Here is a 19,666-nt window from a genome sequence, read left to right on the forward strand (position 1 = left end):
AAAGTCAAAGATAATAATATTAACATCCATAAAATAAAACTATCTAATACAAGACTATTAATCATCACAAATTATCAACTTGAATCTCCTTATGACTTGGCTCTTCACATTCACTCACATAGGCTATCTAACAATTGAAAGAAAATAAAAAAATATAATTAGTATAAATTTTTTTAATAACAAAGTAAAAGAAGATTAAAAATGAAAAATTATATAAAAAGTTATAAAATTTAACATTCACCTCAATTGAAGTGTAAATAATGCATTTCTAATCTCTTCACTCATCATTAGTCAACAACAAAAATAGAATTCACAATCCCAATCTTTGACATCTTTAAAATGTATAAACAAAAAAGAATTAAAAAAATAAAGAAATAAGAATTGAAAAGATAGAAATAAAAAGGTGAAAATATTAAATGTATATTATATTTTATATAAATTTAAAAATAATATATCTAATATTATATATATTAATATATATATATATATATATATATATATATATATACAAATTTTAGTTTGGTTTTTAAATCAATTTGGTCTAAAACTTTTAAAATCGAAAATGGATCAAAAAAATTAATTAAATCAAACATTTTAAATCGATTAAACCAAACCATTTTAACTAAATCCATTTAATTTGGGCTTTTCAAAAAAAAATCCATTTAATTTGGATGGATAATTGACTTTTTAAGCCTAGCTTCTCTTCTGGGGCTGTCTACTCTCACCTCACCCGCATGAAAAAGGATCCGAAACCAAAACCATACTGGCATCAGATCTTGCCTTCTTCAAAATCTTGAAGCGGAAAAACTACGGAAATTCCTTCCTTCGTTAGAGCCCAAATGACCCAAACCCGAAGCCGTACATAACAAGGTAAAAAGTCAAAGACATTTCTTTCTGCCTTTGTTTCCTGTTCGCTCTTCTCCTTCCTCTTTTCGGCTGCCGTCCCCTGTGACTCTTATCCTCTCTCTGGTTGCGATTCTTTCTCGTGGTGCTTTAGTTCAAGGTATGCTCTTTCATCAGTTGATTTTCTCGTTATTTGGTCTGATTGTTTAATTACTTCAGCAAAAAAAAAAAAATCTTAAATTGAAACTGCCAAGTGATGTTTTTCGGGAAATTTGCGCAAGGGCTTTGAGTTCCATTAGATGCAAAAGCTAAATGGGACTTTGAAAAAAATATTTTAATTCGATATCCCTCTGATGGCAGTTTATAGATTTATTATTTTGAAAATTATGGCAGTTTAGAGTTTTGATCCGTTTAGTTGCTTCTTTTTTCTTTTTTCATCATTTATGTGGGTTTTGGTTTTGCTTGCTATGGGATTCAATTTATTGGTTTTAGGCTTTTAGCTAAGTAACTTAGATTTGAGAAATGCAATTGATCCCTCTACGTGAGTTTGCCAGCTGATGTTCGGGATGTTTTGCGCAAGGGCTTTGATTTCCATTATTATGGAATAACAATGATAATATCATTTTTGGTCTATCCCTTCTGATGGCAATAAATACTTTGTTGATTTATTGTTGTATGCCTGTGTATTCAGTTTCGTGCCTTGTCTTGGGTGTTTGAGTAAAAAGCCTTCTAGTTGCTTTTTTGTTTCTCCCTTTAGCTAAAATAATGGACCTGATAACTGTACCAAGGGACAATTTGAACTCTGTTGCTACTGATTTTGTGTTTTGATTACAATGAACAAGATATTAAAGATTTCATTAAGGTATTCCTTGTCTTCATTCATGGTATTAGCTTATACTTGGTAGTACTTCTTATACATGCTTTTTTAGGTGTTCTCTGTGTTCTTAAGTGGTAGTCATTACTTGTGTCTTTTATACATCACTAGTACGCATTTTGCATTTTACCTAAACACCATCTGTCTTTATTTGTTTAAAGTTTAAATCTTTTGAAATAAAATCAGGACTTCTAAGTTAATTATCATTGCCAACCGATGAAGCATGTTGTGAAGATTTTCTCTCTGCTGGTGGCCATCTCTGGACTTTGGATCGGCCTATTGCAGGCATCCATAATATCACAAAGTCATACTTGGTTGGTGAGTTTCCTTTTGTGCCATAATGTTTTTGTTTTACTTATATCCACTTGTTCTATTGCCTTACCACTTCCTAGGGATGGCAGTGGGTGGCTTTGAACTAGGTACTCAACATGGCTAAAACTGGTTATTGCGGTTTTGGCTTCCTATAATTGAGTATGGCCAAGGTTCCATTATTAAAACCAATACCTGATTAGGTTTCGGGTAGGGTTTGGATAGGAGGGCTAGGATACCTACTACCAAAACTCAATTATTTTTTAATAGATATAAAGGTATCCGAATAAATCTCGCTTTGTTAAACCTGCTTAACGAATAAGAAAACTTTTTTTTAGTTTTTTTTTATAGTAATTTGATTGATGAACTAAAAGGCTATTGTATTATGTAAGAAACAAATTATTATTGATTGTTATTGATGACTTTATTTTATAAAATTTAGTAGCATGTTATTTTTGTTATTCACTTTTGTGTAATATTAAAGGGTCTTTCTTTATTTTTTTAAGCAGGTCAGGATGGGACAGATATCCATCAAAATAATTGGTTTTGGGTAATTAATGGTTATAAATAATCGGGATCAAATAGGTTTTGGTTAGTAGGATAAGAAATTTAAACAATTTTGTTTTAGTTTTGAGTACCCTATTTTTAAGCAGTTTTGTGTTTCGGTTTTGAATACCCTATTTTTAAACAGTTTCAATTTTAGATAGTCCAAATTAAGCGAACATTTGAACCACTACCATCCACCAAACAACTTACTCTGCACCATTGCTGTAACTTTTATTCAGCTGCCTATCTATTCTATTGTGTCACTTGGATGCTATGGTTTATTAATGGTTGGAGTTGGTCTAATGCGATTCCCAACTTGTCCCCAAGAAGCATTGCTGCTGCAGCAGGTATTTCATTTCTCATTTTTTATAACCGATCAGCTGAGGAGACTTTTAGGTCATTATTATTTTAAGTGTTCAATTTACTAAATGGCTAATTAGTGATGAATTCCTTTGCCTTTTCCTTTCCTCTCCTTTTGTTCTCCCTTATGCTTTTGAGCAGGCTGGTATTTGCTAATATGGTTGGGACTTGAATTTTTTTTATCTGCTAAACAGAAATCTGAGACTGTATTTCCCCAGTTCATAACACTTTTTTGAAAAGTTTTAATAAATTTGTGGTGATAATTATCATAATTTGTGTTACTAAGAGATTGAATTTGTTGGTGTGATTTGTTTTTTGCGGTTCCATAATATGTGTTATATTCTATAGGATATTGCCGAGGCCAAGGACTTTCTGAATCAAAAGGGGGTTGATGTTGGTTTTGCATGATGGTTGCTTTTTAATTTCTCTTCTTGGTTCCAAGTTTTAGAGCAAAAATGCTGCAATCTTTACCAGTGGATGGCCGTTTTGGTCCAGAGAGAAGAGTTACAGATTGGGAACTAACTTCAAAGTTTACATAACTTTTGTAGAAGAATTTTGTCTTACAATATATTGAGGAAAATGTTGTAAAAGAAATGATTCACCATTTTTCTTTTTCCGGCTCCCAAAGTTAGGCTACGTCCAATTTTTTGGTGTTTATCATAGCTGTTAAGTAGTTTCCCCCTTAATTTAGCCTATTGAAAGGGTGGAACAAATTAGCTTCAGAGTGAGAATGCTGTGCGGGTGTAATTTTTTTTGATTTCATCAAAGCATATTAATGGAGTCTTGGACAAAGTTTATGTACCTCGATCTTTCAGTTAGGATGGTGCAAAATGACATGTTTATGCATGGCAATCTATATTTTCAAGGGTCAGACACCTATGATAAAGTTAGTTTAAGAGGGGGCTTATTCTTACAATATAATGTAGAAGAAATGACATATACTGCCATTTAGTTACTGCAGAGTGTGGAGAATGGAAACCCTGGTTTTCACCCTTGATGATCCCACGGTGCTTTTTGTGTGGATGGATTGTTTTGTTCTGTTAGGAATGATCCAGTGAATAGTGACCACTGACCACCAAGCTCTAATAATATCAACATATTGAAAAACGATAAGGCTATATTACCCAACATATTGTTTCTTTGGGTTTATTCTTGATAGTGGAGATAGGCATTTAGTAGATTTGGTAATTTTGAACATGACACGTTAACACGACTGGAGAAGACACGGGTTAAACAGATTTTGAGTTTGATCTTAACGTATTTACATGTCTTAACGTGTTAGACAAGACAAAAACGTTTAAAACACGTTTAAATACGTTTACTTAATCGTCTTATCATGTTTAATTGCGTTATCGTGTTTAATCGTGTTATCGTATTTAAACGTATACACGTGATACATTTACTAACCTATTAAAAATTAATAGTTAAAAAACTATTTTAACTTTATATAAATAATTTTAAATAATTATTTTAATAAGTTTTTTTAATTTTATAAAGAATATAATATAATTATACATGCTCAACTTTAATTTTTAACTTTTGGTGATTATTTGATGTTATTATTATTTTTATTTTATTATAATTATTTTTATAATTATAGATTTTATATTTAAATAATAAAATTATATTTAATTATAAATATTTTTATTTAATCGTGTTAAATGTGTTAAACGTGTTAATTGTGTTAAATGTGTTATTAATCGTGTACGTGTATGTGTTTTAAATTTAAGACACGAATATTAAACGTATCGTGTTTATATTTAATCTTAACGTGTTTCGTGTCTAATCGTATCTGACATATTTACTACAAGTTAACACGAACTGCCAAGTCTAGCATTTTGGAGGTGGAGATTAGGATTTTACTTATATATAATCAAATGGACCGATAAATTATTTTAGGCCATATAACTGTCATGACAGGTGGACGTGGCTTCAACTTTCAACGGTTGGAGTTGAAGGGTCAATATCATTATCAATCAACATTTTAAGGTTCTTATGGGCCCATTTCCCACATTACGTTTGTGAATTGTGACAATCTCTGTAGCCTTATAGAATGTTTTTCATATATTATAGGGAAAAAGAAAAGGAAATGGCTTTCAAGGTTTCTTCTCTATTTTTTTTAAAAAATAATATGGATATTCGAAATCTTAATTCCGTAAACCTTAAACATTTGCATGCAAATGCAATCATTATGAATCACATGTTTTCTCCATCCACACCTTACTCCATCTCATGTATGCGCTACAAGAAAAAATTCTGCATCGCATGTTCTTTCATGTGTGAAGGTTTTTAGGCAAATAATAATAATAATAATAATAGTTGTCACTTACCATCTACTATTATCATTTCGTTTGATTTTAGTAAAGTATTGTACAAAGATAAACAACGTAGATGCGCATTCTTTTACTATACAAGAATCTTGTAGGGCAGGAAATTAAAGGTCAAAGTATTCTGTGTCATATATCTCACATCAATAAGAGATAAGATAGATCTTGGGTATATAAATATGAACTTTCTATCATCTATTAGACATGTCTTTTGGATTAAAAACATGAACCCGTAACAAGTGGTATTAGAGCAAACTTAAATTTTCATTGATGTGAGACCCCCATGAGAGATACAAAGATCGAGGTAAACTCGAATCAGTGTAAGGGTTCCTCTCTTCTATGGGTAAAGAGCCAGTGCAACGAAGGCATAGTATAATTGGGTGGGATAAAATGTTACCGATTCTACATCAATAAGAGATGAGATGAGTCTTGGCTATATAAATATGGACTTTTCACCACATATTAAGCATATTTTTTGAGTTGAAAATATAGGCTCGTGACACCTTGTAAGTCCCTATATTATAGGGTTTTTGTCAATTTAATTATTATATCTTAAAATTGATCGATTTAGTCTCTGTATTTTGAAATTTAACGCAATCGAGTCTCTCTCCCTAACGCCGTTCAAATTAACCATTAATGGTGTTGATGTGGTATTGGCATGTTGATGTGGCAACGATGACGTGGCATATTCGAAAAAAAATTTTCCCACGTCAATTTTTTGTGCCACGATATAAGGACTAAATTGAATAAAAATGTAAAGTATAAAAACTAAATTGAACAAAATTGTAAAGTACATGGATCAAATTGGGTATTTTTACTAGTTTTTGTTTAATATTATGTTTGCACCAAAAATATGCTTTTACACATCAGAGGTTATTTTTTAGTAATAAAAACTATTAACTTTTCATTTGTACAAAAAATGTGCAAACTAATCACATTATTTTTTTTGAAAGGCTAATAAATATTCTCATTTCCCTAAAAATATTCTCATTTCATTTGTGTAATCCAAGTACATCCAATCAAAAAACCTTAAGTTAACAAAAAGGTCTTGTGGTAAAACAGCTCAATCCTGTCAAGAGGCTTGTAACCTCTGCTAGAACAAAAATCAAGTAAATGTATATCCTCTTTATAATATCCACCTTCTACAAAAAAAAAAGCCACCCAAATGTACACAATATAGACAAAACCATAATAAAAGAGAGCCTGCTCCAACAAACTTAACCATGACACAAAACTAAGATTTTCAGAATATAAAATTAAAGCAATGGCTAGCCAATTGGTATACAGATTTAACACCCATAGACCCCCAACCTTTATTTTGTGAAGGGTTTAGGGTTTAGTTTGCTAGCATGTCAGCCATTACTTTACTTTTATTTATGATTTGGCTAACATGGCTCGACAAACTAAATCTTAAACCTTAAATCCTAAGCCCTAAACCTTTTACAAAATAAAGGTTTGGTGTCTATGGATATTGGATCTTGTTAGATTCGTAAGCTCAATAAAAAGATATTCAAGAAGGGTGAATTGAATGTTTAAAAATTTTTATACGTTTAAGACTTAAAAAGCTTTGCTTAATGAAAAACCTTTTCTTTTAAAAACTTTTACAAGGAAGAAAATACTTTCAAAGAATTTGATATATGAAAACAAATGTCAATAGAAGGAAGAAAAACTCAATACAATTGTTTTATAGAGGTTCGGCCTCTTTGCCTATGTCTTCTCCCTTAGATCACCAAGGAGTTTGTAATCCAATATTTCAAATGCCTTTTAAGGACAACGCATAGCTTTTACACTAGTCTTTTCAAGGCTAAGACTCAACCTGTTTACCTTTTCTATGGTTAAGGTATAACCAAACAATAATACCTTTTAGAGGTTAAGGTAGAACATTTTCAATCAAATACAAGAGTGATGAGATGAAAGCTCTAATGCCTCTAGAAAGCTTATAGTTTTAGTGAGTATAAGATGTTTACAAGGAATATCATAAAAGAATAAAGAAAGTCAAAGCTTTAAGAGTGATACAATAAAAACCTATAAAAATAAGAGAGAGAGAATTTGATGATTTTAATGATGATTCTTATTCTCTATTCAAAGAAATGTTTTTCAATGCCTTCTCATTTGTTAAATCAAGTTGAAAACTTGTATTTATACTCTGGAAATTCTTGGGAACCGTTTAAGTTAATTCATACAAAAAATAACTGTTATTTGTGTCTTTCCGTGCTTGTTTGTCTGAAGGTATCAATACTTTTTGACTGGGTATCAATACTTTGTCTCTTGGGCTTCTTGGGTATCGATATTTTTCCAACAGAATGCTTTCTGTTAAAAATGTATTGATATTTTCTTGCTAGGTATCAATACTTTCAAGATAGAATGATTTCTTTCTTGAATGTATCAATACTTCTTTGTGAGGTATTGATACTCTTGACTTAAAAAAGTTGATTTTGAGCTAATTTAGCATTAAAATTTGTCCAAACACTTAGCCATTTTACTTCAAAGTTCATGGGGACTTAGAATACATTTGAATAACATGTTTTTGCAATTTTGGTCACTGGTTTAAGTCATTTCAAAATTTAAGGTCAATTGTTAAAGCTAACAGATTTGTATATCAATTGGTTAGTCATTGCTGTACTTTTATATATGATCTTGATATCTTAGTTTGTTGCCATAGTTGAATTTGTTGGAGTAAGGGTCCTTTTTGCTATAGTTTTGTCTATATTGTGTATATTTGGATGGCTTTCTTTTGTAAAAAAATGGATATTCTACAAGGGCTATACTTTTACTAGATATTTGTTTTAGCAGAGGTTATAAGCCTTTTGAAAGAATTGGGTGATGTTCATTCTATTTTTTAAATATCCTGATGGCTTGATTAGATGTACTTGGATTACTCCAATAAAATGAGAATATTTATTTGCCCTCAAAAAGAGTAGTGTAATTAGTTTGTACATTTTTTATACAAATGGAAAGTTAATGATTTTTAATTGCCAAAGAATAACCGCTAAGGTGCAAAAATACATTTATGGAACAAATGTAATGCTAAACAAAACTGGTAAAAGCATCCAATTTCATTCCTATTTAATAGATTTTTGTTCAATTTAATCCTTATACTCTACAATTTTATTCAATTTAATCTTTGTACTCTACATTTTCATCCAATTTAGTCCTTATGACGTGACACAAAAAATTGACGTGAAAAAAATTTTTTTAAAAAAAATTCAAGCATGGCACATCATAGTTAATTTGGATTGTGTTAGAGGAGGAACTCGATTGCACAAAATCCCAAAGTACAAGAACTAAATTGATGAAAACCCCATAGTACAAGGACCTATAGGGTGTTTTTGTTAGGAATTTGCAAACATGGTTTCTTAGAAAGCAAGTATATTTTTATGTTTATTTCCATTTATATTATTTGCAATGAAAGTATATTTTGATAATAAAACGAAGAATTTGTTTTAAGTAAGCATTTATTAAATAGTTATAAAGGTACTAAGATTCTATTAGAGTATTAAAATACATTTGTATAAAGAGTCATACATAAGAGACATGTGTTTTAATTGAATCTAAAATTGTTTACAGTTATATAATAAAGTAGTCACTTTATTATGTTAAGACTATAATGTCTAAATTACTTCCAATGTAAGGAATGTAATTCACTTTGAGGAAATGATGAGTCTCAAATCATCGAAGTAGCTGACTTCGAGTAATAATACTATAATTTGAATTGGAATCACATGATAATCGAGTTTAAGTTTAACTGTTACTTAAACATTAATCTCCCACCTATGCATCCGCTTATGGTAAAGCCATAATCTTGATGAACTTTTATTTTATCTTCTTATGATCTTTGATGTGCCATGGGCATGATCATCATAGAGCCTTAACCTAAACTCCTCATATTGGGATTATAATCGAGGTAAGCATTAGGGAACATGTATCCAAAAAGTGGAGTTCATAATAATAATGTCACTTCTAGTAATTTAAGAAAGATTGGTGATTAATTTGGGTCCAGTGAATTGATAAATTAGTTACTTATCACATCTTGATACTCAGAAGATTGGATCTAGAGTATTGGTCACCAATTAGATAAAATCTAAGACCAAGAGACAAAATTAACATAAAAAGTAAAATGGTAATTTTACCTTTTGTCGTTGGATGGGTATGAGGGTTTGCAACACAAGGATTGCAATTGAACAACCAATATTAAATATTAAATATTAAATATTAATATTGGACTATTTCTTGTAAATGTAGTTAATCCAAAAGTACAACCATGAATTTATGGTGAAATGATTCCATGGTTAATAAACTTGGATTATGTTAATGAGATTAAGAATAATTCTTAGTTTATTGGAGTTTGGAATATTTACGTCCAAATAGATTCCTCACTTAACTTGGTAAAATTCAACTTATTTAAGATGGAATGTGTGTATTTTTATAATTGATTAAATTGATGTTCAAAAATGGTAACTTTAGATGATGTCTTAATCAAAACAAGAGTTGTCTTAATTTAGATAAGGTACATATGTTGTCTTAATTAAGATAAGAGTTGTCTTAATTTAGACAAGAATATATGTGATGTTTTGAGACAAGAGTTGTTTTAATTACATTATTTTTGATAAGTCAAAAATTGTCTTAATAAATAAATATTTTTAAGACAAAAGTTGTCTTAAAATGAGAAATATGTATTAAGATAATTATTGTCTCGAGATAAAATACTATTAAAGGATTTTAATTATAATTAAAAAATTAAATTGTTTATTCTTTATCTATAATTAATTGTAATTTCTTGATAAATTATAAGACTCCATGTTTGATTAAAATTCTTTTATTTTATTATTAATTCTTTTTAATTAAAGATGAATAATAATAAAATAGAATAATTATTTAATGAGGAATCCCATTTTGAAATGGAAAAATAATAATAATTAAATAAATAAATTATTTATTATCTAATTATAATTTAGATAATTATTGGAGGAACATGGTGTAACCATAACTCTTTATGGATAACCTGAATGGACTATTAATAGGAATTTAATTTTAATTAAAGTTTTTTAAAAAATAAAAAAATCTATAAAAAAAAGGTGAGAGGTCGAATTAAATAATAATAAAAGAAGAAAAGAAAAAGATTTTTCTTTCTTTTTGTTCAAAACCCTAATAACCAAAATTTCTCCTCCAAAATACCTCCATAGTTGAGCCTCTCTCAATGTCTTTTTTCTCTCCAATATTGGTATTTTTCTAGACACCTTTCCTAAGAAAAATAGCTATAGTTTCAAAGAAGAAAAAGAGAGAAATTCAATTGTTACCATTTTGATTAAGCATTCCACACCTTATCCACTCAGGGTTCAAATTGAAGAAATTCTTGAAGAATAAGTAGTAAGTCAATTTGGTTGAGAAATCAAAGTTGTGGTGTGGTAGTGAATTTACTACAATTCACTAGGAGTCAAGAATTAAAATTCTTACAAGAGAAAGGTCTAATTTCAAATCTATTATTATTCTTGAATTTTAGGTGTAATTAAATTGACTTGCTAGATGCATGATGTGTAATTCCGCTTATGTATTTGGATTGTTTGCTTCCATAATTAGAAAAATTTTGAAATCCATAGTTTACACAAAAACATGCATACACAAAGATCCACATCCAACAGGTTAGTCCGAAATTAAAACCTCCTTTTACAATTTTATGTCAATTTTTTGTTTTTATTTACAATTTAACAACGTTAAAAGAAATTAAAAATTTTGAGCATTATATCTTCATCTTTGCTACTTGAATTCTCATCTTACCAGCTTGATTCTTTGAGAATTACAATTATAAAAGACGTAATAATTAATAACTCTTATCTCAAATAAAAAATTTTGACTAAACAAGAGAAAAGGCATCATGTTTAAAAAATATTCAATTAAGTTTTTATTTTTCTATTATATTCAATCAAATCCCTGTATTTTTATTTTGGATCAACTAGACCTTTGAAGGCATTGCATGTGGGGTAGATTCCCTACATTTTAATTGGATACACAATCACTTTACAATGTTTAGTTTGTCTAAAACATAAGATAAAGTCATCCCATTGCAATGTGATTACAATAGGCAAAAGGTATGTCACCTTTAGTTAAGGAGGGAAAGTAACTTTCCCTGTGCAAAGGGCAAGTCACCTTTTTCTTTTTTTACCATGTCTTCATACTCATAACCAACCCTTTTTTCTATTTTCTCTTCTTCTTCTTGCCACCAATAGGAACCTTAGCCGCTCACTCTAGCTTATTTGGTTTCATTTTAATCTAGTTTGTCATTGATATTTAATGGGAATCCCTTCATTACAAATTATTTTCCTTATTTCCTTTTGTTTTCCAACTCCCAATTTGTCTGCTATAACTCCTTCATCATTGAGCCAGTTGAGTTATTTTTGTGTGTTTCTGGTTTTTGTTTTTTGGTTGATGAGTAAGTTTGAGATACCCAATGTGACAAGGGAATTTTGATTCTTGTGTATAGATTGGTTGGCTACCTTCGGGTAAAGATTTTGGAATGTTATACTAGATTAAGACATAACAAAACAAAATCTCCATGTAATGAACCCAAAGTGAATTATTGTTCCCTCTTTTTCTTTAATTCAAAGCTTAATTCCGCCCCCCTAAAAAAAGACAACTTCGATAAAGAGAAAACATAATTGACAAAATAGAGAACCTATTTTAACAATGCGAACCATTAGGTTGTGAGTAACTTTATCGATACATGGTAGATTCTAAATAAATTCTTGTCCTCCAAAATATATTTCATTTTTTTGGCAAAAATGATTTCAAGCAATCAAAATCCGGAATAGTTTTTTTAAAAATATTAATTATCAATTTTTGTTTATATAAAGATAATTTTATAAATTTATATTACAGTTTCAATAAAGTGCTTTCAAACCAAACATTACAATGTAATCTTCCTTGCAATCACATTTCCTACAAGTATCACTTTTTCATATTATATCAAATGTTACAAAATTATTTTAATAACAATTACATTCCCTGCAAAATACTAAACACCATCTTTATAACTAACAGTTTACTAATTATTATTAATTAAAATACCACTTGTTATTTTATTTTTTCATTGTGTTGACATGATACTAATGAGAAAGGTGAAAATGTCATAGAGTCATATTATCATCTCCATATCACATTATCATTCACTATGCACGTCAGCATCGCGTAACATAAAAAAGACAAATGACGTTTTAAATAATGATAATTAGTTAAGCATCAATTATAAAAGTTTATTTGATTTAAAATAAAAATATAAGAGTTTGATTTAATATAATAATAAATAAATTTTGATTAAAATTTTTTAAATAGTTTATGAATTTTTTTAGATATTATGTCTAAATTAAATGAACAAAATAAAAGTCATCAAAATTTGTGGTTATGGACAACTTGGAGAAGAAAGAGATAGAGTGACGTTTTGTTTAAAATTAGTAAGAATGACAATTTTAGGACCTAATTTATATTGTTAGAAAGGAAATGTCAAATTTCGCTTCCCAAAAAAAAAAAACATTTTTTAGTTGACTGTCCGAATAGATTAAAGGGTCACCAAGCAGCGGTTCATTGCTCCTGTTTGAAACATCACCCTCCCCTATTTTAACTGTTAACTGTTTTTGAGATATTATCATTACAAATATATATATATATATATATATATATATATAGTGGTTGAACCAGCTATATCAAATTCTTTTAAAGTAAATTCAAACCATTAAAGATTTGATTAATTTTTTGTATCCCCAATATACTTAATACAGTAATTATTAGGAATTGATCCAACCCAGCATCAATTATAACTCATTTCTACTATTATTGAATGGAGTGTTTTTATTATGTCCTGCCCTCCTAAATATCAAATCAGATGCTGCATTTACTCAACATGGAATAATATTTCACCCACTTTTCAAAATCTTCTTTTATATTTCATTTTTTTAAATTCGTAATGCAACTAATCAAATTAATGATATTAACCCCATTAATTCTTTTTTGAAAGGCATTCATCAACCGCATTAATCTTATGAAATATAAAAGATACAAATTCTCACATTTTAACTAAAAATTTTTTATTTTGGGAATTGTAAAACAAATTAAAAAAAAAAAACAATTAGATGCTTAGAGAATAATTTTGAAACATCTACTTTTGTTTCACGAAATGAGATTTTAGAGAATTATTTTCGAATTTTCTGAAGTTTGGAAGTCAATGGAAAATATGTTGAAAACTAACGGGAAAAGGGATCAAAATATGGAAAATTTTCTTCTCCACTTTATAAAAGTGAAAAACAATTCTCAGGAAACTTCTCGAGCCTTCAAATTAGACTTGTCCTGAACTAGCCTATTACCTGAGTATGAAATTTTAGGTTATTATTATATTAATAAAAATATTACTTTATTTTATTTTGATTTTACAATATATTTATTCAAAATATTAATATTAATTTTAATATTTTAATAAGTTCAATTTAAATGGGTGTATTGAACTTAGCTTTTAGAACTTTTAACTAAATTAGTTTTGACTCCAGATATTGTCTTATTAATAAAAAATTGCTTTCATTTAATTTAATTTTAAATTATATTTAAAAATAACAAAAATAAATTTTTAATATTTTAATAATAAAAATTTAGTTTAAATGAGTGGATCAAACCTAACTTTCAGTGGCTTAGCTCCAAATATTAATAAAAATTTATTTTTATGTAATTTTAATATATAATTATTTTAAAAGATAAAAATATTTTTAAAACGAATTGCTTGAACTTTTAGCTTATATTTTAGACAATATCAATTAACCTGCTTCATCGACACCATTAATTAGGATTATATAATATAAATTTATTTTAAAAATGGTACATAAAGTTTAAGCATAATTTTTACATTAATGATATTAAGTTTACGTAATAATATGTTAATTTTGTAAAACAAGAAATCATTTTTAAAATAAAAAATATTTTTCACAATATCATTCAAACAACAATTTATATAAAATATCCAGGAAAAAAAAACATTTTTCAAGAGATGACCTATTTTTGCGAAAGCTCGTTTCGGCCAGAGGGGCAGATCCTAATGACTAAATAATTCCATGTAGAATATGTAGAGGGAGATTTGGTATGCCTATAGTACGTGTATGGTTCGCATTAAGTGCGATCAAAAAATTGCAAAACCATCATCAATCAGTCATCGGAGAATCAAGATTTCCCCGTTGCAAAAACTCTTTTTCTCACTCTCTCTCTTTGTTTTTGACACAGACAGTTTTGTCCCCAAGATTCCAGCTCAGAAAACACACCCCTCCTCAGCTCCCTCCCTTTATTCATTTCACGACCATCTCGTCCCTTCCCTCCCTCTCTTTTTCTCTCAGCGAAGCAAACTCTCATACACTTTACGTTAATTTACTTTTCTTCTCAGAAACCTTACAATGCCATTGTCTCCAGATCCAGCCCTCTGACAACTACCAAAAACCAGTTCTTTCGACTCGTTAAAAGACTGAACATTTTATAAAAGGAAATTGGAGAAAAGCACAACAAAAAAAAAAAAACAAATGGGTGGTTTAAGGGAGTCGTGGTGTTTTTGCAAAGGAGTAAGCAAGACTGAAAGAATGAAAGGCACCATTTTCTCAAGTAAAGCTCCGGCAATGGCCGGAATCACCGGAACCTCCGTCAGTGGAATCTCCGGCACTGGATTCCTTATCCACCGGAATCTTCTCTTAACTACTCACGTCAACCTCCCTTCTGTAGCTGCTGCTGAGAGCTCTGAGATCCGGCTCCAAAACGGCGTGTCTGCCTCTCTCGTTCCTCACAGGTAATACATATATTTTTTGTTTTTCTGGGGTTTTGTACTTTTTGTTTAACTAGGAAGGGAAAAAAAAATGAGGGATTTTTAATGTCATTTACTTGATGTGGTTACCAACAAGTATTGTGGAAAATGCTTTTTGAATTATGATTGCTTGATTAAAGAAACGTGGGTCCAAGATTGGTAGTTGTAGAGTTGATTTTTATACTTTGTAGAATTCTCAACTTTGAGATTTGATTGAGCTAATTAATTTGGCTTCACCTTTTGTGCTTGTATTTCATTAGGTGTCAGACTTATTGATGTCAAGTTTACATTAATTAAAGATTGTTCTTTATTCATCTTTGTTGTCATTACAACTTTGTTTTTGGTTGATATTTTACTGTCATAAACTTACTATGAATGTCTACTTAACTGTGATCTCTGCTCATTTGACCTAGCAGTTAAATTATTATAGATAATTAAGAGGCCCATACTACTTTACCTTAAGTAGAAGGTATGCAGCTGAGGCTTGGTTGTTGGGATTTATGTATTAGTATTTGGTGCTGATGATTAGTACTTTAATTTATTTAATCTCAAATGTTTTTGTGCATGAGGATGTGATAATTTGAGTATCATTTACGTTTCTTCAATGAAGTTCTAAGGAGGAAGATAAAATATTTCTTTTTCAAATTGTGCATATATCAGAAAATTTACCTTTGCCATTGTTGCATGAGAAGAGGCTACTTTATTTTTCCTTCTTAAGTCAGTTATATCCAAGGGCCTTGTGTATTATATAAGTGCAAGAGAGGGAATGAAAAGAGTCATGCTAACTTTAGTTGTTGCTCATACAAGGGTTAAATTGAGCAAATCAGCATTTTGAGGTGTTGTTCTCAAATTTGTGTTTATTATACAACATTAAGCCTTGACGTGTTCAGAGATATGTCAGATAGCATAATGTATAAAAAAGTGTTTTCCTAACTCATGTTTATTACAAATATTTATTAATAACATATATCAACAGAAGAAATTTATACAGACATATAGTCACCTGTGCCTCTTAATGCTCTCGTCTCGTTATATGTTGTAAATTAGCATTTCGGTAGTCTCCATGAAACAGTGATGTTCATAATTATCAAGCTTAGCTAAAAACTTTTTGTTAGTTTATTGATCAAGGACCTTAGACATTCTTCACCTTGATGTTGGCACCTAAGGATAAAATGATGATGTTGCAAAAGGAGCAGACAATTGAACAAAACACTCAAAAGCTTCTGTGGGTTCAATACTTTGCAAGTCACCTTGCATTAGTTATCATCCTTCTGAAAGTTAAGATGCTCTTCTGTTAAGCAAATTCATAGCTTATGCCCTGTCGCGGGCATAAAATTAGGTTGAGTAAAACTGAAGCAGTAGATGACTTTCTTGTTTTTTTTTTTTTTCATAAGAAGAATCCATTAAATTAGAAAAACTTTATTTGGTAACAATTCATAATAGGTTCTGCTGTTGATTTAGTTATCTCCTGCTGGGTTTTCTTTTTCCCTTTTCCCGCTGAACTCCTCCAAGGGTTTCTACGTACTTCATTGATGCTATGGTGGAGCAGATAGAAAGATATCCAGATTGGGTTTGTTATTGATAATTTCTGTTTCTGAATTATAGAATTAATTTTTTTTTCCTTACAGTGGATGTAGTTGATTTTGGCACTTGGGCTAGTTGTACCTTTTGGAAACCTTTTATGATAATTTGGATTTCTTCAAAACAGTTACCTTTTCTCTTCTTTTGAGTTTTGACTCTTTTGTAAGGATTGCACTGAGAATTTCTCCATCTACCCCTCAACCTCATTGTAGATGCATCCGGAAATTTTAATATTTCCTTCGTATATGGTGTCTTGAGTTTAAATTCCATGGTTCTCTTATTGAAGTAGTTCTGGCAATAGGAAATGCTGTCACTTAGCTCCATAATAACGTGCCTGGAAACTCTTGATATTTGATGAAAAGCTGACAAGATAGTCTAATTCTACTGTTTCATTGGCTTGTTCTATTCAGTTGATTCATGTTCTAATTGTTCTCTTGGCTAGCCCATTTTGTAGCTCTGTTAAAGTTTTACCCAATCTTGGAGCCTCCCCTCTACTTCTTCCTCCCTTTTTTTTTTGGTTTAATAGTTTCATGATGAAAATTTCTCTGCTAACTGATTTACTGATGTTATGCATGGGCTAAGCAAAACAGGTGGCAGAACTCCTGAAATATTTCTTGTTATATCTTCTTTCTTTTCTTTCTTTTATTTAGTGTACTTCAAATTTAATTCCTGTCTTTAATCTTTTCGCAGGTTTTTCATCACCAGCTCTGTTTTAGATCTAACAATAGTGGGCTTAGATGCCATGGATGGAGAATCAAATACCCAAGGGCACCAACCTCATTACTTGAAGACGTGTTCTAAACCAAATCTAGATCTAGGAAGTGCTGTTTACCTTCTAGGTTACACAGAGAAAAAGGAAATGACAGTAGGTGAAGGAAAGGTGGTGATTGCCACTGACAATCTCATAAAACTGTCAACCGATGGAATAATATGGAACCCTGGCTCAGCTGGATTTGATGCACAGGGAAATCTTGCATTCATGATCTGTGATCCTATGAAGCTAGCTACATCTCCTAATACCAAGTCTTCCTCAACTTCTTCTTCATCCTCATCATCATGGAAGAAAGACAGTCCTATGCAATTTGGTATTCCCATTCCCATCATTTGTGATTGGTTAAACCAGCATTGGGAAGGTAGTCTTGATGAAGTTACTAAACCCAAGCTACCAATTATTAGATTGATGTCCTCAGGCCAAAAGAGTGAGCATTCTTCTGCATCCTTTACAATGCGTCAGGTTTTTAAGTCGACAGAAGCTGATAATGACAGAACTCCATCTTCATCAAATATAATCTTGAAAACTAGGGATCAACCAGGACCAAGCTCTCCTGCTGTAGTGAACACTGTTGAAGGCGAAATGCCACAATCTGATCCACACACAACACATGTGCAAGGAATCCCAACTCCAGAAATATATGAATCACCAAAGTTGACTGCAGTCCCTGTTAGGAAGAAAGAGACTAGCCAAATTCAGCTTTTGGATATAAATTTTCCTCTCCAGATTGCGAAAGCTGCAGTAGTTTTGCAGCCAACCAAACAGCTACTTCTGAACTCAGATGAGAATGTTCTGAAGGAGCTTCCTGCAGAAAGCCCATTGAGAGACGAAGATCAAATCAAGAATAGAGTACAGTCTAGTCCCAGTGCGAATGCTGATGTTGCCTCAACTGGATCTGTGAATGGGGCCCAGAGTGAGGTCCAGTCTAGTTCATCTCCTGTAGAACTTTCAGAGATGCATAATGGGTATAGCAGTGAGGGGGAGACCATGTACTCTGCTGAGACTGCTGAGAGTCGAAACTACACGAGTCCTAGAGAGGGGAACTTTCAGCAAGTGGGAAGGAGCCAGAGTTGTGTGGGTTACACTAGATGGGGAGCCTTTCAAAGAAACCCAGTGGCTCGCAGGGCATTGCTAGAAAAGCAGAGGAGCTTTATCCATGGAAAGAAGACTTACTCACAAGGGGCGACCTCTCAAAGGAGTAATGACTACTTTAGCCCTACAGTTTCCTCAATCATGAAGAAGCGGAACAACTCAGAGCAGCCAAGCAAACCACGTCAAAGCACTGTTCATTCATCTCCACGATGGATGTTTTAATGATTATTGATGAGCATGATACCAAATGAGGCCAACAAGCCAACAACAAATATATAGCTGTTTACACATTGTCTATTAAATGCCTTATTAATTGCATATAGTGCAACTAAATTGTTGTGACACTGCAGACTGATTCAAGATGAATAAGAAAGTTCGGCCACGATGTTGTAGTTCTGATTAGTGCTCCAAGTAGCCTAGCCACATTGTTAATACAATTGCATTTTGAGACAATTTCCGGCAAGTGGCTTTGAGAACAACTTTTTCAAGTATAGAAATCGACCTACGTTTTGCAAATGGGGAAGTTATGACGAGACTGCATTATACCTGCTGTCACCGCCTCATGTGCGTTACAGGCTTGACATTGCTGATCGTTGTTCATTTCTGGAAGATTGTTGGAGCAGTTTCACTCTTTTCCTTTTTGTTATTTGATGCGTACAATTTGACGACTTTTACCTAAGGAACACTACTCCAGTCCATGCTCAAGATGATGCTGTAGTGCCATTGAGCCCAATTTTGTTTCTCTTCATTTCCCATTGCACGAACCCAAGGCCCCAGCCTATATGAGAAAGAAAACAGCAACTGAGAAAAGTCAGCTTTCCTTGTAAGTTAGGAAGCTGTAGCTCTTCTGTTCTAACACCTCCTAACTCAGTGCAATGGAAGTAGCGATGACCAAGTATCCTTGTCCCGTCGGACAATGGTCTCGGATTGGCCCAGTACCATTAAGGTCTGGTACCACGTAATTTTTCTAAATCAAGACTGAGAAATATCAATACCAAAGTATTATGGTTGTCCCACAATAATCTGCGTATGTCAAAAACTGTGTTGAGGAGGGGACATTTGCTCCTAATTAGAACACCACGTCATTGATTTTGGCTTGAATTTTGAGATGTAGGTGGTATTTTGTAGAAAGGCCATGGCTTTTT

The 19,666-nt window shown here is 31.3% G+C and overlaps 2 protein-coding genes across 4 annotated transcripts; both read left to right on the forward strand.

Moving 5' to 3' along the window:
* On the forward strand, positions 682–3,733 carry LOC18612731 (dolichol-phosphate mannosyltransferase subunit 3). 3 transcript variants are annotated; one of them, XR_001926273.1, is made up of 4 exons: positions 682–1,003; positions 1,904–2,035; positions 2,536–2,919; positions 3,074–3,733. XR_001926273.1 is itself a non-coding variant. In XM_007049645.2 (4 exons), the coding sequence occupies exons 2-4, from the start codon at positions 1,934–1,936 to the stop codon at positions 3,338–3,340; spliced, it is 270 nt and encodes an 89-aa protein (XP_007049707.1). In that variant the 5' UTR covers positions 687–1,003; positions 1,904–1,933; the 3' UTR covers positions 3,341–3,733. The 3 variants fall into 3 exon arrangements, 1 of the variants encoding a protein (XP_007049707.1); XM_007049645.2 differs by having other exon boundaries at positions 687–1,003; positions 2,812–2,919; positions 3,281–3,733; XR_001926272.1 differs by having other exon boundaries at positions 685–1,003; positions 2,536–3,733.
* Positions 14,437–19,000, forward strand: LOC18612732. The gene is made up of 2 exons (XM_007049646.2): positions 14,437–15,061; positions 17,348–19,000. The coding sequence occupies exons 1-2, from the start codon at positions 14,802–14,804 to the stop codon at positions 18,741–18,743; spliced, it is 1,656 nt and encodes a 551-aa protein (XP_007049708.2). The 5' UTR covers positions 14,437–14,801; the 3' UTR covers positions 18,744–19,000.

This window comes from Theobroma cacao, chromosome 1 (genome assembly GCF_000208745.1).
Source record: "Theobroma cacao cultivar B97-61/B2 chromosome 1, Criollo_cocoa_genome_V2, whole genome shotgun sequence".
NCBI classification, from domain to species: Eukaryota; Viridiplantae; Streptophyta; class Magnoliopsida; order Malvales; family Malvaceae; genus Theobroma; species Theobroma cacao.

What these genes read in the sequence shown, in the direction of transcription:
- LOC18612731 (XM_007049645.2), top strand. Translation starts at nt 1,934, where the DNA reads ATGAAGCATGTTGTGAAGATTTTCTCTCTGCTGGTGGCCATCTCTGGA. An exon ending in CACAAAGTCATACTTGGTTG is followed by an intron (nt 2,036 to 2,811) that starts GTGAGTTTCCTT and finishes ACTTTTATTCAG; the next exon opens with CTGCCTATCTATTCTATTGT. An exon ending in AAGCATTGCTGCTGCAGCAG is followed by an intron (nt 2,920 to 3,280) that starts GTATTTCATTTC and finishes TATATTCTATAG; the next exon opens with GATATTGCCGAGGCCAAGGA.
- LOC18612732 (XM_007049646.2), top strand. Translation starts at nt 14,802, where the DNA reads ATGGGTGGTTTAAGGGAGTCGTGGTGTTTTTGCAAAGGAGTAAGCAAG. An exon ending in GCCTCTCTCGTTCCTCACAG is followed by an intron (nt 15,062 to 17,347) that starts GTAATACATATA and finishes ATCTTTTCGCAG; the next exon opens with GTTTTTCATCACCAGCTCTG.